The 24396-nt window shown below is 44.9% G+C and overlaps 1 protein-coding gene across 1 annotated transcript in view; it reads left to right on the forward strand.

Annotated features, from left to right (window-relative positions):
* ANKFN1 (ankyrin repeat and fibronectin type III domain containing 1) overlaps nt 1-24396 on the forward strand; it is a 1946563-nt gene that overhangs the window by 806189 nt on the left and 1115978 nt on the right. The window contains exon 8 of the mRNA XM_069654938.1: nt 12630-12737. Coding sequence (XP_069511039.1) covers nt 12630-12737 — 108 coding nt within the window. The remainder of the gene's footprint in view (nt 1-12629; nt 12738-24396) is intronic.

Consider the following 24396-nt stretch of genomic DNA (forward strand, 5'->3'; position numbering starts at 1 on the left):
TTGTTTGTTTTGCTTTGTCATTTGTCATTGTTGGTTCAGAGTACTAGTTAATAATACAACCTAAAATTAGAAATCAAAAGAAGGTCAAATATGTTAGCGAGCACTACGTACAGAGTTACTATTATTATTATTATTATTATTATTATTATTATTATTATTATTATTATTATTATGAATACAATGATGATTGACACAAATCAAAAATGATATCAAGATTAATCTCAGAAACATATTTCTTGAAATCAAATAACTACACATTCATGATGAAGTTGTGATAGCACTATGTGTCTTTTTAGGAAGGATTGTGTGCATTAGTGGCCCAAGTTACAGAATATTGCACTGGTGCTAATGAACCTAGTGCTAATACCATTGGGTTTTACCATGAGGGTACATTTTAATCTTGTGCAAACTGCACTGCAAACCTTGACCCAGGAAGCATTCATTGGAAGGACAGAGCTTTCCCTTATGGATAACTGCAAATACCTAAGCCTGGGCAAATAAATGTGCCAGAACCATTAATTGCCATCATGTTCGCAGCCTTTCTAAATTAAATCTCTATTTGCAGCTTACAAATAAACTGTAAACTGTGAGGATGCATATTTTAATTTGCATTACTTTGAGAAATGTGCAGGTCATTTAATTCTGAAAGGTGTCATGCACCTTTCCACTGGGTTGTGCTAAAACTGAAATAATATGCTGACAGGGTACCTTGCATACATTTGTATTGGGAACATGTATGGCGCTCTCTCCCCCCAGGCCTCTTACTGTAAATAAATGGTATTCTTTTTCCACAGGTACTGAGCTCATAGCCTTGTAATCCTACCTGGCTAAATAGTTTTCCTTGAAGTAACATCAGGCTCTACATCAATAATGCTTGATTTGTGAATGACTCTGACTCAGCCCTACTGGCTTTTCTGAAGCCATTGATCTGCACCCATGGACTATCCCTATTGTTAAATAAATGGCCTATGTATTCCACATGGAAACAAACCCAGCATTATGTAGCTTCTTGCACCCCTATTGCTTGATTAAAACGTCCCCAGTCCTACAGGACTTTCAGAGGTCCATGTATTTTATGAATTCCCTACATTATAATATTGATAAACCTCAATAATGCACAATGTGTTGGACTCTGAATCATGAAAAGCAGACCCAGACACAGTATTCCCGTTGGAAATTCTAACATTCCAGCAACCCTGGCACTTCAGTTAGAAGAGCTGTTGCCAAGGGAAACCTCCATGGATTTATCAAGAAGACAAAGTCAATAGAGAGGATGCACAGGGAGGGATAATGCTTGCCTCCATTATTAGAATTCAAACTCCCTTTCATAACTTACATAGAAGCAATCGATTATTAATTATTATATGGAAGAGACTGCCTATTATGCAACTATAAAGCTCATCTTGGGTTTATTGTGTGCATTAATGGGTTCTAAAGCTATTTAATATTTAATATGGGAAACTTCTGTTGTACCGAATATTGCTAAAAGACATACTCCATTCTTTCATTTTACCAAGGTATTACCTGCTAAAACTGAACCTACATTAAGTAGTGTTTTGCAGGAATGTAAACATTTCTGTGATATGCATGGGTTCATGATCAAAGCAATTGCATCAAAACGAATGATCGTGGGAGCTCCTCGCCTACAAAGGTTAACATTAATGTAAATGGATCTAGACTGGAGGTAGTTAGGACCTTTGATTATTTAGAGGTTTGCTTTTCCTCCAAGTTTTCATTGGCCACTCATGTAGCTTTGGCAAAATCAATTAGTTGGGAGTATACTATCACTACATTAAAAGACTGTGGGATTTCAGAAAGTGCTGCCTTAGGGGTACATAAAGTGAAGTCTCTTGTCCAGCAGCATATTGAGCCACAGTAATGTAGTTTCGAGGTAGAAAGAGATTTATGTGTACGTAAAAAGATTTCCTAAACAAACTGTTGGTAGTATGCAAAGTGGTAACCAATGTATGATATTGGGAACTTAATCTGGACACTGTTGAGAACATATTGCTTAAGGTCACTGTAATGCAGAGGACCCTGAAAACCACCTTAATGAAAGATGATAGGATTATTCACCTCATGTATTTGATTGGTATGGCTGGCATGAGAATTGCTCTTCTTAGTTCTTTCTTGCTCGACTACACCTCCACCTGGGGGATCTACATTAAAATGCCGAATCTTTTACTCTGAGGACAAAACCCTTGCATGTAAAACAAAACATTTTTGGTATTTTTAATGTGGTGAAGACTCCCCGCCCTGGCCCAACCTTTATTGTATACCCCTACCCAACCCCCATCTCTTTTTTGGGGGAAAATTGTTGTTTTGAATGCAAGGTTTTCTACCTCATAATAATGGGATTCAATGTCATTAAACTCAACAGCTGAACCCCGGGATTCCAAGATGGCGGCAGGTAACAGATAGACGTGCCTGCCGTGTGCTCCGGAATAGCGAGCCTCAGCACTGCGGTCCACCACACCACGGCACCCTGGCAACCCGCTAAGAAGAGTGGCAGGACCCCGGCATCCAGCGGGGGAATATGCGGCTCGGGCGAGAAGAGGAGTGGCAGCCAGCAGAGTCCTTTTCCCGACCGGAGTAGCCCGGGAAGATTGCAGCGCTGCAGGCGGGCTGCCGCTGGGCCCGGACACAGGAGGAGGGGCAGAGCGACTCACCCCCGACGAGCGCTGGGCTGCGGGAGGCCCCGGTCGAGGAGTGTCTCACCCCTCGGGGGCTGGCTGTGGCATCCGTGGGACCACCAGAGTGGCCCACTGGCAAGCGTGGTGGCCTATCTCCCCTGGGGAGACTGTGGGGAGGCGGTCCCCTCTGTGTTTGTTCGCAAGCGGAGCGGAAAGGGAGAAGCCCCGACGGATATCTGCTTGGGGCCTTGCTGGTTCTTGGGCCCCGAATCTTGGTGCCCTCCGCTTGCCGTGACCCTGTGCGGAGGAAAAGCTCCGCAGGAGCCGAACTGCGGCCTGCACGTACGTGGGCAGGGGAGAGGAGAGGAGGAGCGGCCCTTGCTGCTGGCAGAGGGTGCACCCCCGCTCTGGACAACACAGTAAGTGGCAGGCGGGAGGAGATAGTGGGCCCTACCGCCTCTGGAGCCCTAGGGCCTGGATAGAGGAGATCACTTGGACCCGGAGGAACCAGGGACCCAAAGGACAGCCATAAAGCAAATAGTGACTGTTGCCATCCCCCTGGGCCCGCCCCCCGTTTTTTTTTTTTTTTTTTGTATGCAGCCCTCAGAAGGACGCCCGAGGAGCTGCCCTGTTAAATTAATGTAGCCCTTACTGTGGGGCAATAAGAGAGGCAAGGTGTCAGGATGCACCCACAGTACGGCGCAGGCCAGTAGGCAGCGCTAAGTAAGCTGCTTGCCCCTCGTGGTGGACACGTGTGGGGGTCATCCTTAGCTGGGGGGAAGGAGCGCTGACGAGAGGATCCAGCGGCACTCAATCGCAACTACTCCGCGCTGATGGCCACGCACCACAAAGGGAGAAGCAGGAAGACTGCGCAGTGTCCTTGGGACTCTCAAAGCACCCTGCATGCTATGTGGCCAAAGCAGGCCTTGGGTGAGGACCCGGTGAGAGGAAATGAGGGGACGGATGAGAGAGCTACAGCAGAGGGGGCTCAGGAGCTGGCCCAGGTTAATGGACAAGAGTTTTTGGGGGAAATCCAGGCGCTCCATGCAATCCTGGCCAAGACATTTCAGGAACAATTTCAGCTAATGCGGACGGACCTGAATGAGGCCCTGGGGGAGATTAAGCGTGATATGAGACAACTTGGGGAAAGGACAGATCTTCTAGAAATGGGGCTCCAAGAAGTTGAAAAAGGATCGATGGCAAATAGTGAGGCTATAGAGCGCCTGGACGCGGCGACCCAGAATCTGGAGATTCAGATGGAGGACATCGAGAACAGGTCCCGGAGGATCAATATCAGAGTGAAGCAGTTACCGGAATCGGTCACGGACAGGAACCTGAAACAGGAAATTCAGGGCATCTTTGCGGATATCCTGGGAGAGGCAACCCGTACTGCATTGAGTTGGATCGAGTACACAGAGTTGGAAGACTTGCTAAGGGCACGGGCGCAAGGCCAAGGGATGTGCTGGCTGCCTTCTCCAGGTACGCGCAGAAAGAGGCAGTGCTCCAAGCCGCACGGAAAAAAGAGCCAATAGTGTTCCAAGGCCAGCAGATAGCCCTATTCCAGGACTTGGCCAATGTCACCTTAATAAAGAGAAGGAAGATGGCGTCGGTCCTGAAAGTTTTAAATGAACGCGGAATACGGTACAGGCGGAAATCTCCTTTCGGGCTTGTATTTGAGTGGGAAGGTTTTCAAAAAAGGATAACCTCTGCCCAGGAGGGAGCTGGCATATTGGGGATCGATCTGGAGGAGAGTCCCCTGGGCGGGGGAGGGGACCTACTGTGAACCGGCTGAGGGAGAGGCCTTGGGAGTGGTCTATGGTGGAGGAACGGAGATGGAGGGGCCGAAGGGTTAAAGGTGGGTCGCTGAGGGAGGGCGATGAGGCCATTGCAGAGGGTGGTACAGATGGCAGAAAGTAGCAAATGAGTAGGAGTACGATACGCAAGGGGTGGTGGACCCGAAGGGGTGGAAGAAGAGCTCAGTGTGAAGGAGTGTGCCATATTGGGATCGGGAAGGGCGATGAGGCCCGGTGGGGGGGGGCAGAGCGGTGGCACGGCTGGGGCGGATAAATTGGGGGGGCGGGGAAAGGGAAAGGGGGGATCTCACCCTAAGTTGGGGATGAGGGGTGGGAGAGGGAGGGAGGGAGGGTTGCCTGGGGTAGGGATTGTGGCACCCAATGGGACATACTTGGTCTCATGGCCGGCGGGCAGGGGGATGGGCGGTGGAGGGGAAGCTATGGCTCAGAGTATCCTCTCTGGGGGGAGGGCAAAAATAATGAAGGTGAGGCCGGGGGAGCAGAGGGGGACTACCTCCGAGGAGCATACTACTTGCTGGTTTACCTTTCAAGTGGCTAACACATAACGTTAGGGGATTGAACTCCCCCCTCAAGCGGTCTAAACTGGAGCAAATCATTAGATCCCATAGGCCTGATGTGTTGACACTTCAGGAGACCCACCTGTTACGAAAGGACCAGGGGCGGCTGAGGTTGAAAGGTTTCCCGCAGATTTTATTCGCCTCCGGCCCTACAAAGAAGGGGGGAGTGGCATTGGCATTCGGGAGGGGGATAAATTTCCGCATCGCTGACACCCTTCGGGACAAGAATGGGAGATATATCATGGTGAGGGGGGATCACAGGGGGTCACCCTATACAGTTGCTTCGGTGTATGGACCTAATGTGGGCCAGGACCAGTTCCTGCGGGAGGTGCTGGGAATCATACAGGATTTTGCAAGGGGTCAGGTGATCTTGATGGGGGACTTAAACTTGGCATGGGACAGATCTAGGGACCACACGCAGCAGGAGGGGGATGGTGGGGGGGCAGTGGCCTCATATGGGTTGAAGGAGAAATGGGAGGATGCGGGTCTGAGAGACGTATGGCGAGCGCTGACGGGAGGGGAGGAGGGGTTCACTTTCATCTCTGATGTTCATAGAACTCAATCTAGAATCGATTATATCTGGGTGTCGGCGAGTCTGGTTGGGCGGGTAGATTCAATAGACGTCGGCCCGGTGGGGATAGCGGACCATAAGGTGGTCCAGGTGCAGCTTCGGTTGGGAGGACGTAGAACCGGGGTATGGAACTGGAGATTTCCGGAGGCACTGCTGAGGGACCGGGCGATGCGGGAGGAGATAGAAAGTAAGATTCGGGGCTACTTCGAGCATAACAATAGCATAGACACGAGTCTCGAGACCAGATGGGACGCTTTTAAGGCCACTCTAAGGGGCGAGCTAACCGCCTTGCAGGCGGAAAGAAATAGGCAGCTAAGGGAACTTGAGGCGCAGCTGGAAAGAGAAGTAGAGGCCGCCAGGTTACGGTTGGGTGCTAACCCCTCTAGAAAAATATATAAGGAAAACAGGACAGCCGAGGGCCATTTGAGGGTCTTAAGAACTAAAAAGGCAGAGGCTGCTATGCTTAGGGTTAGACCAAAATTCTACGCAAAAGCAAACAAGGCAGACTCGCTCCTGGCTCGTCTCTTGAGAGGATATCGGGAGCGTAAGGTTATAGTAGCCATGAGGAGTAAGGAAGGGGTCAGACTCACTAGGACAGAGGAGATAAAGGGGAGACTAGCAGAGTTTTATGAAGAATTATACTCCACACAAAGCCCTTTGCCGGGCCCTCAAAGGGAGTTTCTGGGAGCCCTTCCCCTCCCGTGAATGTCCAAAGACAAGGCGTTAGAACTCGGGCAAGCAGTTTCGGAAGATGAAGTGAGGGCGACCATAACGGCTCTCCCCCATGGCAAGGCACCGGGCCCGGACGGCTACCCAGCATCGTTTTATAAACTCTTCTCTCCTCTATTGGTTCCTCACCTAGCATAATTATTCAACTCCTTTAGGACCTGAGGTGGTATCCCCCCCTCAATGGAAGAGGCTAAGATAACACTTATACATAAGGCAGGCAAAGATCCCGAGGAGTGTACGTCCTACCGTCCCATCGCACTTATAAATACGGAAGCAAAAATCTACATTAAAATATTGTCAAAGAGGCTAGAGAAGTTTCTACCCACATTGATCCATTAAGACCAGTCTGGCTTTGTGGCAGGGAGACAAACGGCCGACAACATCAGGCGGGTTGGCCCATATAGTAGAGAAGGCACGGAAAACAACCACTCCTGCGATACTTTTAGCGCTCGACGCTGAAAAAGCATTTGATCGGGTGGAGTGGTCGTTTTTATTTCAGGTTATGGAGAGGATGGGTCTGGGGTCAGAATTTATCAGCATGGTCGAGGCAAATTATGAGAACCCCCGGTCTAGAATTTTGGTTAATGGGGAAACTTTGAACCGGTCAGACTGCGGCGAGGTACGAAACAGGGTTGTCCCCTATCTCCCCTGCTTTTTGCAATATATTTAGAGCCTCTCCTAGTGGCCATAAGGGAGTAGGATGGGGTCAGGGGCGTACCATTTGGGGGGACCAACATAAAGTAGCAGCATTCGCAGATGACATGCTGCTCATGTTGACACAGCCGAATGAATCCATTAAGGAGTGCATAGCGGTGCTGACCAACTTTCGCGGGAGTATGCGGTTTGAGGATCAACTGGCAAAAATCGGAATTGATGAATTTATCTCTGGGGGAGAGTGAGGCTAGGGAGCTGAAGGTGCTCTCCCCGTTCAAATGGAGTCCGGGTGGGATACGATATTTGGGAATTCGGATAACTCCCTCCCTGAATGGGTGGATTGGGGCGAACTACTCCCCTCTGCTAGCGGAGGTTAAGAGGGACCTGAGACGGTGGAGGGCCCTCAGGATTTCCTGGTTAGGAAGGAGGGAGGCGTTTAAAATGGTAATCTTACCTCGTATACTCTACCTCTTCCAGGCGATCCCGCTGTCTGTCCTGGCAAGCTTCTTTAAAGAACTTGACCTGGTGGTTGAAGGGTTCATTTGGGGAGGCAAACGGCCGCGTTCATCATGGCGTCTCTTAACAGCTGCAAGGGGATGCAGAGGCCTTGGGGAGCCCGACTTTAGGCATTATCACGAGGCAGCACTCTTCCAGTCGCTCGACACCATCTGGGTGAAATATTGTGGCTACCACGGAAACTACGGCCGTCACATGTATATCTGAGCGACATTACAAAGGGGATGGTGTCGACTTGGGATAAGGTAGTGGAGAGACGAAAGATATCGTCGTTCCCATCCCCTTTCACGCCCATTTTCAACAATGGGGACTTCACGCCGGGCCTGGAGAAAGGGGCATTTCGGGCTTGGGAGAGCGGCAGATGCAGAACGCTGAGGGATATGTTCAGCAATTGTAAGATCAAAACCTTCGAAGAATGTAAGCAGGAATTCGGGCTGGGGGAGGTGGAGAGACATAGATATTTTCAAATTAGGCATTGGGTGCTGTTGGCGGAGGTGAGGAGGGCTGCCACACGGGACCTGACACATTTTGAATGATTCCTTCTGTCCCACAATGGTTCTAAGGGTCTGATATTGGATCTATATAAGCTTCTTGAAAGCGCAAGCTCAGTAATGATATGGCCATATATGAGAACGTGGGAACAGAGGATGGGGGTGGAGAGGGAAAGAGAGGATTGGGAAAGATTGTGGAAGACAATCCCCAAAATGGTCAAGGCAACCCAGTTACAAGAAGCTTGGTATAAGTATATCTTCGGCTGGCATTATACCCCGGCCAAGCTACATGCGATGTACCCAGCTATCTCAGGGGACTGTTGGAGTGGTTGTGGGGAACGGGGCTCGCGGCTCATATATGTGGGACTGCCCGCGCATCAGACCCTTCTAGCGTGAGGTCGCGGGGGCTCTCTCCTAGGTCATAGGGCAGGAGGGCAGTCAAGACCGTAGGGACATTTTGTTGGAAATGAGGGGGCCAGGAGAGGAAGGGGACACGATGGGGAGGGGTAAAGCAAAAACAGTATTCATCCTAGTAGCAATGAGCTTAATCACACACAATTGGAAGAGCCCAACAATCCCCACGGAGCAGGACTGGTTAAGGAAAATGTGGGATATTGTTTCACTGAAATGGTCAACATGCGCAGTGGAGGGAAAGCTGGAGAGCTTTGCGGCTGAGTGGGGAGAGACACTGGGCTATCTGAGGGGGGAGTTTCGGGAACAATGGTGCCCACAGAGACTAAAGCTATTGGACCTTTTTGGTTGAAGGACGTACGAGGAGGTATCGAGAACAGTGGACTTTTGGCGTGCTACAATTGAGGGTAGGTGGGAGGGGGGCGAGGGATGTGATTTTTGAAGTTGACTGGTAATATATGTTACATTTTAATAAAAAGAAATAAAAAAAAAAACAAGATGCACCCTTGTCCAACACTCCTAACGTGTATTCAAAAATGAGAAAATTGGTAAAAAGATGGTTACATTTCATTTCATCGCAGGATGAAACAGCAATGGGTTTTTCTCTGTGGATATTTCAACGAGAAAACTCATAGTTTTTTGTTTATTTTTGGGGTGGTTCCCCCAACCCCCATCCCCTTTAATTATTTAACTAACACCCACACCTTATCTATATATTTTTTAACCCCCTACAAAGTTCAATGAGTTTTCTCGTTGAAATGACGGAGAGGGACCCGGCGTCCTTTCATCCCACGATGGAAGGACATTGTACCAAAAAGATATAACTGGCTTAGGGAGTAGACTAAAATCTATGTTTTTCACCTGAGCAGTTTTTCACCTGAGCAGTTTTATTTGTTTGGTTTTTGTATCATTATTATTGACCAGACTTGTGGATAAATATGAGGCCTTTTTATCGTGAAATTTGCATGAATAAGTCTTTTATGACACCCACTTCATCAACATGTTCCATGCTTATTACATGGGCTCGGATCTGTGGGTTTGAACACTGGTCTTAATCTATTTTTATTGTGTTTTCTATTCTTCACCATAATTTGTGATGTTGCATGTTGTGGGCATTCAAACCTTATAAACATTGCATCACATATTTGGGACAATAATTAGTTATAATGGTTTAGAGTGATAGGAGGTATATACATATGTTTGCCTAAATCTATTTAATTACAGAGGTAAATATATATATATATATATATATAAATATATATATATATATATATATATATATATATATATATATATATATATATATATATATATATATATATATATACACAAATGTATTCTTCCAATCATGGTTGGTTTCACTGACAAATTAAAATTGCTTGCTTTTGTTGTTTTTGCTATTATATCCTTTTAGGGAACTTGTTTTCAAAATAAAGTATTTTTTGGCTTAAAAAAAACAAACAACAAAAAAAAAACAGCTGAACCCCTTTGCTCTAAGAAATACTGCTGTTATTTGAAGGAGTTTTTTAATGCACCAGGGAGCTGAGGCTCTACAAAAGTGGAGAGACTGAATCTGGCATGAAACACCTCTCAAGGGAATGTAAGGCATTATCTGTAAAATGTGCAGAATGTGGCTGTGTATGCATTTAGTAGGTCCAACCACATAGCCACTCTCCATCATCAATATGTCCCACACTCGTCTCCTGCTATGACAATAGTAGGCAATATTTGCGTTGAGATTCCTGAGGTTGATGACTGAATGATATGTTTTCTCCTGTGCCAACTAATGTTTCTCGCTATACCCTTTTGGTTAAAGCTGGCTTGCTCCATGGCTTCTTTCTCCAACAATCCCTTCACTTCTTTGGTGCTCCGTTCTTTCCTCATGGGACATCTGATCACTCTTTGAGGAAAACAATACATCTGAGTTTGTCTGAAAACTAGTACAAAACCGTATACAGTTTGTAGCATCCATGGATCCATTTAAAGTATCTCTGTATCTGGCCACCAAAGAGAAATCATCTTTAAAATTGGTGTAAGTGCCTACCCTGGACAATATTTCTGAGACTTCCATCGCCTCTGTAAACTCTGTTGCTAAAGTTTGTGTCATGTTGCTTGAGGACATTGGGATGAGGATACTGGTATTATTGTTGTAACCTGACTTGTCCTGTCATGACACCGGAATGCATAAGACACTCAATTTGGGACAATATTTTCACACAAATCCCCTCTTGTGTGCTAGATAGTCATTTACTTTGACCAAAAAGCATAAGACCCTCTGTGCCCATCTGCTAATCTCGGCAGAGTGTATGGCATACATTTAAAACCTGGAATCCTAAAGCGGGTAACAGATTTTAACCAAAGGACCATGAGCATTTAAAGTTTTCTCTTGGTAGGTAAACCACATTTGGTAACCCATTTGGAAAGGTCACACATATAGCTCTAAATAGAAAACTTAAGTCACAGGATGCATTGAAGGAGGAAACAGTGGATTATTTGGGGACATTGGGACAAGAGCGTTAATCCCTCATTCTAACTCTGGTATTGAAACCCATCCTGTTCCTAAACCAGTTGTCAGTAACTCTTAGAAGGGGACAGTTTTCTGGAATTGGTAGGATAAATGGACTCAGGGTAAACATGGGGGCTCCTAAAATGTCTGCTATTCTCGACCCTTCACCCAGGTCTGTCCTATACTCATCATCATATACTCGTATCACTGCCAGCAGGCTCTCCAATAGCTTCCCCTGATCCACCTCCATCGCTTGTCCGTCCCCGAACTTCTAAAGAATAATGAAATAGTGTGCTTACCTACCGAACTGCCACATTAATTTAAGTTTGTTTTATATGTAGCTTGATATTTTTAACATCCACTATAAATTCCCTATGAGCTTAAGGTCTAATTAATCAAACACCATTGAAAACGATATGCATCCTGCCCATCATCTCTGCAAATATGCATATCATTGTGCAGCTGTGAGTGCTTATGTGATAGTGTTGAGAACAGTGAGAAAATAGGACAACTGATAGGACAGAACTGGTTAAAAAGGATGACTGCGGAAATCCATGCATACAGGATTGTGGATTCATTATTAAGGGGGAGTTCATTGTGGGAGAGTAATGACAAGGGAAATGCTTTGCTTCTGTCACTTTGTTAGTGCAATAGCTAATAAATAGAAAAAAGGCAAATGCATAACAGGAAGGCTCTGTGACATATCGTAGATGCAAAGTGTTTTATAATGGCGCAATCCCATAGGAAAACGTTCTGTGAATCAGGCCCAAAGTATAGAGCAATAACTATGGTTGGATCTGTTTTCTCTCATAGCCGTTTTTCTTGCCACTTCCCTGCTATACCCAAAATAACTTCACAAGCCATCTCATTTCAAGTAGAGTATGGGCACAGGTTTGCTTTGCTTCTCAACAATAAACCATCCACCATGCATGAAGGAAGGGTAACTGTTTGGGTTTAATTTGGCCCTTCTTAACCAAAGTAAATGGAGCCTATCAAATGGAGAAATTACTCTGCGTCTGGCCTGGAGAGCAGCTACCTCCTCTCATTATCCTGAAAAAACATAGTTTACTGGAACTTAAAATAGACTAAAAGCAGAACTAGCCCGCCCAGAATTAATAAGAATTTCTAAAGAGAAGCAGCCAACCCCAAACCACAGCGTGGACAGGGCACACCTACTCGCAGCCTCACTTTCTAACAACAAGGACGTTGTATTCCCAAAGGTAGCTATTTGCTTCGTAAGTATGTCACGTCTCGAAATACTACCTCCCAAAGCCTGTGTTTCTTGCTAGCCGTGTTTCCTGCTGTGTAATAAACCAGTGCTTGGACAGTAAAATGATCAGTAAATATCGACTTCCCGTTTCCAGCGGAATGTTCCAGAATATACGTGTACGGTAATGGCTGCGGCCAGAACACACTGAAACAGTAACATGAGGGACAACAATGTGTTAAAAAAAAGGTTCATGTGATTTGTCTCTTCTCACTTCAAAATATCTTTGGCTTTTGGTCTAACTCTGTTCACATTGTCATTACACAACAAACATCTGATTCAATCCAGGTGCCGTCGGTTTTTCATCCTTTGCACGTTTATCTGATGTGCATATCTCACACAAGAAAAGATAATAGCATTTATATGGAAATACTGCTCAAATGTTAATTTCACGAGGAAAATCGTTACGTTAACGAGAAGGCATTCAAAGGCGCGTTTTCCTCACATTTCCTTGTCTTTATCTGTGCCTTTGTTTAACAGACTGGAGGGACTGCGACGGCCGGGAAAGTAAACACAGGGGACAGATGGAAACTTTAGAGCGTCTGCTTCAGCAAGTCCGCGCAGTGCATCAACACTACACCAGCCGAGGTGAGACCAAATATCTTGAGGTTTGTGTGGCGCCAGAAATCCAGGCGCTTTACCTAACACGTCATACCCTCCCATTCGCAGGGAAAATTAAAGGTATTAACATCGCTCCATCTGAAATCGCTTTAACTTCATATCTGGCTTTCAACAGTTAGGACAACTTTGCTGCTAATGCTCCTGTGCTACTGCCCTGGTACTGTTGGTCGCCTTTTTTATACTGCCTGTGGTAAAATACGATTACTGTATTTGATTTCATTGATTCCAAACAGGATAGTTGACTGCATCTTGGGTCTGATTTCTTCTATACAGTGGTGCCATTTTGCATTCAGTTATGATAATTTACCGCTAGTCCTGGTGTACAAAATCAGTTGGCATGAAAACTCAAATGGGCTCCATCATAGGACATCTTATGTTTGTATCCAATTATAACCATGGTGAAAAATAACGCTGGCAAAAATAACTTTTGAAAACTACTTTTTTATTAAAACCCTCTATCTATACCAGGAAGAGAAATATATTTCAAAAACATTAACACCGTTTTATGTATAGTTGAATGCTTCTTAAGAATGCACACAACTGTATTAGGCCTGCCCATTTCTCCATGAACAATTCTGTTTTTGCCACCACGTGTGTTTATATATACTCAAGGAAAACACTTTAGTTGCAGGGAAGTTAAGGTGGGCAATACCTTGTACCAAAACCCTTGCAATCAAGGAAACAACTTCAGTTGCAGGAACTTTAAGGTGAGAACGTGATGCAACAAAACCCCTGAAATTCATCTAAAGCCACCTTAACTTCATGCCCCCCCTGTTGCAGAGCCTATGACGACAATGATGTCATCACAGATCACATCACTGATGACATCACTAATTACATGTTGTATGAGAACACTGATGACGTTCCTCATCACTGATGACATCACTAATTACATGTATGAGAACACTGATGACGTTCCAAATCACATCACTGATGCCATCACTGGTGACAACACTAATTGCATTGAATATAACTGATTACATCAAAAATTGAATTAGGCATAACATCATTTATAAATTAGCTTTTGAAAACTTTTGAAAACTTTGATTAGCTTAATAACAATTTAGGATATGGACTTGACCCTAACAAAGGCTTGGGTGACTGGCCATTACCAAAGACCAAAGGTAGTGGTTGGTTACTGTTAAAAAATAACAATGTGCATCATTAAAAGCCATGCCTAGTAGCCCGTCACTGTTTTCAAATATGCAATGGGCAACATGCAAAGCTATAGTCAGTCACCATATAGATGAAAACCGAGGCCACTGGCTAGTATAGTGTTCAAGACCATGGCTACAGGCTGGTTAGTGTATATAGTATACAATGGGCACGGCTCAAGGCAATAGCTAGTGGCTGGTTAGTATTCTATAATACACAGTGGGCACGGCCAAAGGCTATCGCTTATTGCATTTTATTATTGTAAAATATACAGTGGACACGGCCAAAAGTTGTACAAACTGCTCGAGGTCAAAGGCCATGGCTAGTGGCCCATTTATATGTTAAAATATATAGTGGGAACATCCAAAGATAGTGGCCACTGGCCTTTATTGTGCAAATGTCCATGACTAGTGCCTCACCAGTGCATATGAAATAATATGACATGATATGATATATGATATGGCATTTATAACGTGCCTATACACAAGTCTGTCAAGGCGCAACAAGACAAGGGAGGGGAAACAAGAGGGAAGACAGAGACAACTATCCTACTAGGCCAGGTAACATTGAGAACGTGCAAGTGCAGGGGAGGAGGCAAAGGGGAAAAGTGCATGGGGAAAGGGGAGGGGGCAGTGCAGTACATTGTATAACAGTAACATAAATAAAGACAATAAATAGAAGTGTGGCCAGCTGGTGGCAAGTGCTAGTAGGGACTGTAGAGATACAGAAACAATCCCCGAGATCAGAGGGTAGCCAGGTAAACAGTGCAATTTCAGTTTCAGCCAGGATATCAGCAGGGGAGAGGAGTAGAGAACGCAGAAGCAAAGAGGAAGGTTAGGGCCGGTCTTTGCATCAGGCAGTGCAGGCAGCTGGCTGAGGTTCCAGGCTCTATTGGGCAATAGTATAACTCCAACAACACCATTGTCATCATTTTAAGTACCCTTTATCACCAGACATGAAAAGCCCTTTCTTGGAATGGGTGTTTGGAATGTAGTAATACCACAAGGTAAGATTGGGGGTGCGGACCACAGAAGCAACAATCTATGTTTATAAGTCCACCATTTACGTTTCTGCCTCACATCCGTGTTGTCACTGAAATAATGCAATCAACTTGAATATTAGTGACTGTCTGCAGGCCAAAAGGGACCTGCAGGGAAGTGATACAACACCAACATGCGCTTATATATATTTTGTTGGTCATCCTCGCTTCCTGAGCACTGTTAAATCTGTTGCAAAGGTGCCCCCAGGCAAGACTTCCCCATGTTGCTGATGTTTGCTAATAGACTGCACAGGGCACACATAGACACAAAGCTGCACCCATCATTGCGTTGCACCTCGTCACACCCTGAGGCACACACAGGCACTGGAGAAGCACCAGGTCATACACTTATGAGACAGTGGGGATAATGGGGATGGGGGAAAACCGGCACCGGTTAGACTGCCCAAAAATAAAACCCTGACACCCCACCCGCCCGCCTTGAGTGAATTAAGCAGAGCCCAGGCAAATACCCCTGATCTGACACCTGGAAACTTAAGCAAAACACATGAAACCTAATGAACCCCTCTTCTTATCTTTGTAAGACATTTCAGACTCCAGCAATCACCCCTCTTGTACTTGCATGACAGGAGAGTGATTGGAATGAGAGGCCCAGGAGACCATTAATTCTCACAGCAGTGCTTAAGTGTGTGGTTTCCGACTTGAAGGAGAGAGTTAACTGATTGTAACATTGAAGCTGTACTAGAATAGTTGCATAAGAATGTGTAAAGAAGTTAGATGCCCCCACACAAGTAAGTCCCTCCCATATTGCCTCTGAAGTTAACACTTCTCCCAACATTTAGGGGGGGGGCAACAATGCTTCCCGCCTGGGTGAAATCTGGTCTAAGACCAGCCCTGGAAGAAGGTCTTGAGGTGCTTACAGAACCAGAGATGGTTCTCCTCAAGTTTCAGAGAGGCAGGGAGGTTATTCCATTGGGAGGCCCCAGCAGAAGAAAGAGATCTACCACCAACTCGCTGCTTGGAGAAGCGACTAACCCTAAGGGAGTTGGAGGCAGATGAGCAAAGAGCTTGAGAAGGAAGATATTTAGGAAGAGAGAGTTGAAGGTATTGAGGTCCCAGAAGGCCTTGTGGACAATGCAGAGGGTTTTAAATTTAATCCTCGCAGCCACTGGGAGCCATTGCACAGATCTCAGTCCTGGAGAGATACGATCCCTGGGCTTGAGGCCAAGAACATGTATTGCAGTCCTGTTTTGGATGCGTTCCAGAGGGCACAGAGTAGAGGCAGGCAGATTTAGAAAATGGCTGTTGCTATAGCCTAGAGAGAGCCAGAGCTCTGGAGACAATGAGCTTCTGAGGGAAGGAGAGAAAAGGAAGAATACCTCTGAGGAGGTTCAGCTGGTAGCCTGACTTCTTAGAGACATCAGAGATGTGAGGAGAGAAGGAAAGTGTGGAGTCGAAGATGACCCCAAGGTCTTTCGCCTCACAGGTGGAAGCAGGAAGAGGGCCAAGAAAGGAAGGCCAGAGAGTGACAGGAAACGTGAGAGCAGGTGTGCCGATGAGGAGAATCTCAGTCTTACTGGCATTAAGGCAGAGATCATTGGCAGCACACCACTCCTGGATGGCAGACAGTCAGAGATGAGAGAAGGAGAAGAGGTGGCAGAAGGGAGCCTGAAAATGAGTTGAGGGTCATCCACATATCACTGAAAGTTAGGGCAGAGAGTGGCAATGCAGTGGGCAAGAAGTGCCAGGTATTGGTTGAACAGCCAGAGAGAGGTATTAGACCCCTGGGGAACACCACAGGTAAAGATAGAGATATAGGAGAGGAAGGACTCAAGTTGGACCATGGAGTGGCGATCGGAGAGGAAGGCGGTCAGCCAAGCCAGGGCCTGATCGGTGATACCCAGATTATCACAGAGCCGGTTGAGCAGGATGGCATGGTTGACCGTGTCAAAGGCAGCAGAGTGATCAAGTAAGATGCGGACACATCGGGTGTTAGAATCGAGGTTGGAGAGCAAGTCTTCACGGATGTTCAGGAGGGCAGTTTCCATGCTTCTGGCAGCTCTGATGCCAGACTGTTGGTCATGGAGGCAACCAACAGATTCAGAGTGAAGATTAAGCTGGGGGATGGCCAGCTTTTCCAGGAGTTTGCCCAGGAAAGGAGTGATGGTGATTGGATGATAGTTAGCCATGCAGGAAGGGACGGCAGAGGGTTTCTTCAGAAGAGGGTGCACAAGGGAGTGCCTCAGGGTGAGGGGAAGACTCCAGTGGTGAAGGAGTGGTTGCAGAAATCAGCCAGAGCAGGAGCCAGGGTGTCAATGTGGTCCTTGTTGGTTTTGGAGGAACAGAGGTGAACCTGTTTTGATGATACTTTCATAGATCATACTTGTCTAGAAAGCTTGTCTGACGAGAACAGGGGAAAGGCAGAACATGGCTGAAGAAGGGCCAGAGGAAGAGCACGGAGTAGAGGGAGGAGGGGGATGTACAATATACAGTGGACAAAGTTGAAACCTGTACCACTGGTAAAGGCCAAAATCTACGGTTGATAGACTGTTAGTGTTTTGAAATATTCAGTGCACATGGGTGAAGGCTGTCACCACTGTCCATAACTGAAGGCCATGACTAGTTGTCCCCTTGTTACACGCAACTCATTCTATACCATGCCTATGTGCGAGTTAATACTGTAGCCTTATGCCATATCAAAAACACATCATGTCACCTTTATTTGCTAATCACGGTTACTGCCAGTAGGAAACATTAAGTTGCATTGTGCCACAACTATTTATCAATGACTACTATTGCCTGTGATGAACTACCAAATTTGCTTCTAGTTTCCTGTTCTGAACGTATGCAGGGCCATCTTCACCTACTAGCTGACCCTGCTTCAAACATGTGCATCAAACCGGTATTCCAAGTCATGCACTCCCTCAATATAACCATATGGGCATACTGGTATTAATCAGCCGCATTAGCATACCTTCCCCCGCCCCACACACCTTGAGCTCCAGGAACAACTCTCAGACATACACTTTCTGGGATATAGCCAATACCACTATCACTATCTCCTTCCATGACTTTACCACTACCGCAGTCAAAATGTCTAAGACCGACAAAATTCTTGCCACCACTAAATCTAGTCACTGACAATCTAACGCCACTACAACAGTCAGAACATATAAGACTTTCAAAATGTTTGCCACCACTAAACCCAGTTGCTGATATTCTTACCCCCATTGGCAGTATAATCTCTAGCCCAACCTCCCCACTAACTCCAGAGCAATGGATTCAATGATATGCCACTAAGCCAACACCCAACACACCTTGCCCTATTAACTTCAAAATTATAGGCTTGGATCTGAATAAGATCTACATACAGTCCTCCAATCTGAGTGACAAACTGAATAATCAACTCACATCTAAGAAGAGATTTAAACACAAACCAAACCATGATACCAACAACTCTACCAGTCAGAAAACCTAACTCTATCCTCCCAACCTACCTAAAAATACCTCACCACATATTAAAGGTGCACTTATTAATGTCAGATATATGGTAGTACAAGCACTGTGCAGTGTCTAATAATGACCTAATCATTTCTAACTAATTAGAATGTCTTGCTATAACAGAGACCTGGCTTCATGCAGCAGCAGGACCAAGTCTTTCCCTTGCTATACCTGAGAATTATACCATTCTAAGGCTAGATAGAGAAACATCTAGAGGAGGTGGCATTGCCTTCATTGCCAAAACAAAACTGGGACTGAGGGTCTCGACACATCCACTGTTCCCCTCAGGAGAACTCTTGACAGTTAAACTGCCATGCCACTCACTGCATCTCGAACTATAACTAAGCACCTTACATACAGACCACCTGGCCCTATTTCAAGGTTTGAGGAAGATGTCACTTTTCTTCTTACCACAAACACGAAACCTATCTCTCAAATTATAGTACTTGGAGACTTTAATCTTGGTCTCAATGACTTGAATCATGACTATGCTCTGCATTCGTTAATACTATTAATGAACTAGGCTTCATCAACACGCCAACACATGCTAAAGGAAGAACCTTAGACTGGGTTGTTGACTTCAACTGTGAGATCACAATAACGTCCAATGAACTGTGCGCTTGGACTGATCATCACCTTATATCCTTCACACTTCAAGACAGTCCACAACCTAATCTGTCAAACCTCCTGGTGCCACCATGATTCACTAGAAACAAGCGCAACATAACAGTGGAAAATGTACTTCCGCTACTCCAGTCTATCACTAATCCCACATCCATCTGCTCAGACCCGGCAGCTCTGGTAGATTTATACAACTCAACGCTCAAGCACCCCTAAAATTGTGCAGAGGTAAATCACGAGCTCACCTTAACTTCTGGTTAACACCAAATCTTAAAGCCATACGGAATTAAAAAAGGAGTGCAGAATCCCTAGGGAAAAACAACCCTACAGTGTTGAACAAGGATAATCAATCCTTTTTGGATAATCGCTCCATGAGAGTCTTCTCACTCACTGCATTAGTGGAGCCAGCACCGAAAGCCTGCGGAATACCACAGGGCTCGTGTGTCTCTCCCACAATGTAAAATATTTTCACAAAGCTCTTTTTGATGACCTTGACAATCTGGGTGTCACATACACTAACTATTCAGATGATATTCAGATTCTCATTCCCATCTCTGGTGATTATGACACAGATTCTACCCTGTTGAATAAAATGTATCTCACTATCCAAGCGTGCCCTAACAGCTTCTGTCCTAACACAAAAAGACAGAGCTCCTTCGCATTGGCTCGTCAGTAAACCTAAACATACTAAGCAACCAGTTTAAATTATTCAACATTGACGGTATAAATAGCAAAGTAACTAAGGAAGTAAACACCTTGAGTTTTTACTGTGACTCTGCATTGAACTTGAACAGACAAGTCAATGCTACAGGCTCAGCTACAGTTTACAGATGTAAATTAATCAATGCCTGTAAACCTTTCCTTTCTACAGTTAGCTGTACTAACCTGGCAAGAGCTCTAATTCTCTCAAAATTAAATTATTGTAATGCACTCTATCTTGGGTCAAGTAAACACAATGTTAATAAACTGCAAAATAATGAGCTAAGAACTGCGCTAAGCATTCCTAGAATGCAGCACAACTCGGATGCAAGACGTAACACTAAATGCCTATCAGTCAAGAATAGAATCAATTTCAAATCATTAACCCTCCTTAACCCTCACCCACAAATGTCTCTCCAACTCTCCAAAAATACATCCGCACATCCTACCAGTACCTTGTACCCACACTGCCTCAAGGTCCCCAGATACAAGCTCAAGAAAGTAGGGGAACTAGCTGTCCTGCTATGGCAGCTCAGCTGTGGAACTCCTTGCCTGTAGCCTTAAGATCAGACCCATCTTTCTACAGCTTTGGAAAAAAGACCAAAAGCTGCCTCTTTTCTCTTGATATATAATCTGCATTAGTCCATATCTATATCACTATCAAAAAACGTCGTTAAAGGGACGTTATGGTTAATTTGCACTAGCACAATCCTATGAAATTCAATGGAAAAACGTTGTTACAGGGACGTTATGGTTACAGGTAAAACTGGAAAAGAAAACAAAATCGAGAGTTATGGTAGTCTAAGCAACCATAACTCACGCCACCAGTGTGCATTGCAAGGACTAACACCCATGACACCCATGACATCAAAGATGCCATCACAAAGCTCATTGATGACATCACTGATGACATCGCATGTGTGGCTGCCCCTTTTTTGTTCACTGACATAAGTAGGCCAGGTACTTTTCTGCACTACCAGTCAGGAAGTAACAAATCAAAAGGTTCTATCTTTGTGTACGAAACCCTTTTCAAATGTTCTTGCTCTGCATGAAGGTAATCAGTTATGTTATGACACTTTCCAGTAATATTGCTCCTTGTTTGCCCATTGTAATTTTCCTGTATATGCTCATATTTGTATGCTTTGTGGTTTCTTTATATGTTCTGTGCAGTAGTGCAATTAAGCAGTTAGTAAGGCAATGGTACCTATCCCTTACAAGTTTCACAGTACCTGAAACTCTAAAACAAAAGCATTCATGATGTCATTATGTACCATGGGACGCTATTCAAGATTACACTTCTATGGGGCATGGTGCAGACAATGGCTATGTGGCCACAAGAGTTGGTTTATGTACTGCAAGGAAGTCTGCAATACAATGCTGTGTATAGCAATGCATTGCTGAATGAACTACTTATTTCATGATAGTTCTTCAATAATCTTTGATTGTTTTCTGCCACCATTAAAATAACAATCCCTTGTGGAGGCTTTCCATGAAAACTAAATGCACATGTGATGTCATCAGTGATGTCATCAATGAGTTTTGTGAGGGCATGTTTGATGTTGAGTGTTGCAGTGCACACTGGTGGTGCGAAATATAGTTGCTTAGCCTACCATAACTGGCAAATTTTGGGGTTTTTCAGTTTTACCTGTAACTACAATGTCCCTGTAACAATGTTTTTCCATTGAATTTCATATGTTTTTGCTAGTGCAACTTAACCATAACATCCCTTTAACAAAGTTTGTTTGTTAGTGAATTTCATAGTTTTTTATTAGGACACTGTAAACATAACGTTGCTTTACCATAGTGCATTTAGAAATGATACTATGTTTGTAGTAAGTAGTATGGCACCTTCACCATAACATCCCTTTAGGAATAGTTTTTGTGGCTGATTATGATATAAAGCTTGTTTCAGAGTGTCACAATGCAAGTGGCAATGAAGGGAGGCAGTGTGACGTGCATCGTCTACCCTCCACACAATTGTGTGCTAAATGGAACGAACCGTGGTACTGTAGAAAACACTGCAGTGCAAACATGTGGAAACAGGTGGCTGTTTCAAACAGATGGTTGTGCGTGTTGCAGTGGGTTTTCAGGAGCGCAAGTGTGCAACAGCAAGCACAAACATTATTCCTATACTTCCAAAAAGGGCAGCAAGGCAATGTGTGCAGAGCGTGCAGAATTCAGAAATGCATTAATATCAACAAGAATGCTATTTGTGGGGAAAACTCTTTGTGCTGTGAAACGATAGATTCCCATTTCTACAGTACGACAATGGCACAAGTTGTTAAAAGACACAAATACACTTCTTCACAATGTACCGTGGTTTCTCCATTTACGGACCAAATAAAAAATGACACGCCTCCATTGGTGTCTGCATATTGGGATACAAAATTATGCAGGAGATCGGAAACAGAAGCATTACTTGGCCTACTGCCTCCCTCAACACAAACGGCACTGAAAATCGTGTTACATGGTATGCATTTGTCCCTCCACAATCAACAATAAGAATATCGTCACGATCGAGCATCACCAAAGTCTCACACAGACAAACCAAAAGCAATCACGTCATTTTAGGTGCTCCATACCTGTACATACCCACATGATACACTCCACACATAACTCCCACCAGACTCTGTTTTCCATTCACTTTCAAGTAATGTATGTGCAATTCACCCACAAAGCATGCACTGTGGCTCGTACAGCAGACAGCTATAAGTTCAACCTCTGCATTTAGGTCGACAAATATACCGTATGCCACATCCTGTGCATCCATTTCCCACCCAAAAAGCTTATTGCGCAAACCCGTGTCCTCCATAGTCCAAAATATAAAATGACCATGTGCAAAAGGGGCATATGTTACACGTACAACCCTGCAACTGTCGCGATGTCCGCAGACTTTTCCAGGTGTGCACGTGTGGGAGTAGGGGAATACATGTCAATGAGGGTAGGGGATGTCCTTTGTAGTGGTGGCTCTTAAAAAAGCCATTTTTTTAAAAATACAGCTTCCACAGTAACAACTCTTTTTTCAGGCTTTTATAATAGTTTTTATTTGCACTGCGCCTCAGACTCTTACAATAGCGTTTTATGTGCAGCCTGTAGATTGGAAAACCAAATGTCATTGCCACTGGGCGACAATGAAATGCCATTTCCATTGAGAAGGTGCACATATCGATAACCAAGTGGCCACTCGTCGACATTCTGCAAGCAAATGGTCGAACGTACGGATAGGGACACCGCACCACAAAGCCTACACTAAATTCAAATTGCCATTAAGGCCTCTTTCCATGGCATAGTGGAGAAGATCTGCCACAAAGCGATCACCCACTATGAAAACTGTGTGTCTCACCATCTCCGCCAGCCTCACTACAAAAACGAATAAAAGAAATATGGCCACCCTTTTCTGTGACGCACACTCTAACCACCTGATTGGACAATTGCAACAATCGCATTTCCATTGGCCAACATGTTGAAAAGCGAACAATGTAGCACGCGCACCTCACAAAGTATCGAGAGAGCCCCAACCCGGTAAATCATGAACATTCCTTCTTCCCTTTCCAATATCCTCTTCCGACCACACCATTATTAGGTATGCCTAAGTACTCACACGCATCCACCATGCCCTCCAAGACTTCAGCATCTTACAATGTCAGTTATCCACAAGACTTCATATCTACCATTACAAAATCAGCCTGCACGTGTGCTGTTATTGGAAAGCATGTCCAGTGGAAAGTTCAGTGAAACATTCCAGGATTTATACATGCACATTCATCCACATAAGCGCCCATCACCACAAAAGAAAGGTCTGACATTTTCTTTGGCAGTATGTTCTGCCTCTGTGCACAATAAATGCCTGTAAGCGTCCACTACATGTTTAAAAAGCATACTGATGTTCTTCCCATCTCCTACCATGAATTGGCAATTTGTTGTTATGTGCTTGCAACGTTTTCATTTACCCATATCATAGACTATATTAGCGAAACAAGAACTCTGTTCTTTCCTTCCCACAATGCTACAAATATTGTTCCCCACTAACCCACCTACTACATAACTCCTAAAAAGAAGGCACTAGAGCCCCCACTGAATGTATCTTAGGAACCTACAGTCACTTTCCAAAAGGTCGGTGTCTGCATGGCTGTGGTGCTTTGTACGCTGCACTGTTGCCACAGGCTCTTTTTAAATCTGCCAGCTTCCACTCTGCGCCATCAGCAACTCATCCATAAGATTAGTGCGCAACATGTCATTGACCTGAATGGCAGGGATTGTATCTCTGGTGGACTAAAATGTCTGCAATAGCTCCCAGTGTCTGCAAACAATAAAATAAGAGCCCTGTGCATTATGCAGAAGGCCTTCTGGTCCCCGGGACCTCAATACCTTGTACTCTCACTTCCTAAATATCTGCTTGCTCCAGTTCTTCCCTCATCCATCTCCTACTCCCTCCGGGTCAGTTGCTTCTACACGCAACCAGATGGTGGGAGATGAGTTTCTTCTGCTGGGTCCTCCCTGTGGAACATGCTCTCTGTCTCCCTGGACCTTGAGGAGAAGCATTGTAGGCTCTGAAAGCACGTGTAAATCTTTTGTGTACTTCTACTTTTTACCTTCTTCTCCCCTACTCACTTCCTGGCTAAAAAGTATTGTGCACTCGTTTACTACCCACCT

Source organism: Ambystoma mexicanum, chromosome 3q, assembly GCF_040938575.1.
Source record: "Ambystoma mexicanum isolate Mex_15411 chromosome 3q, UKY_AmexF1_1, whole genome shotgun sequence".
Lineage (NCBI taxonomy): Eukaryota > Metazoa > Chordata > Amphibia > Caudata > Ambystomatidae > Ambystoma > Ambystoma mexicanum.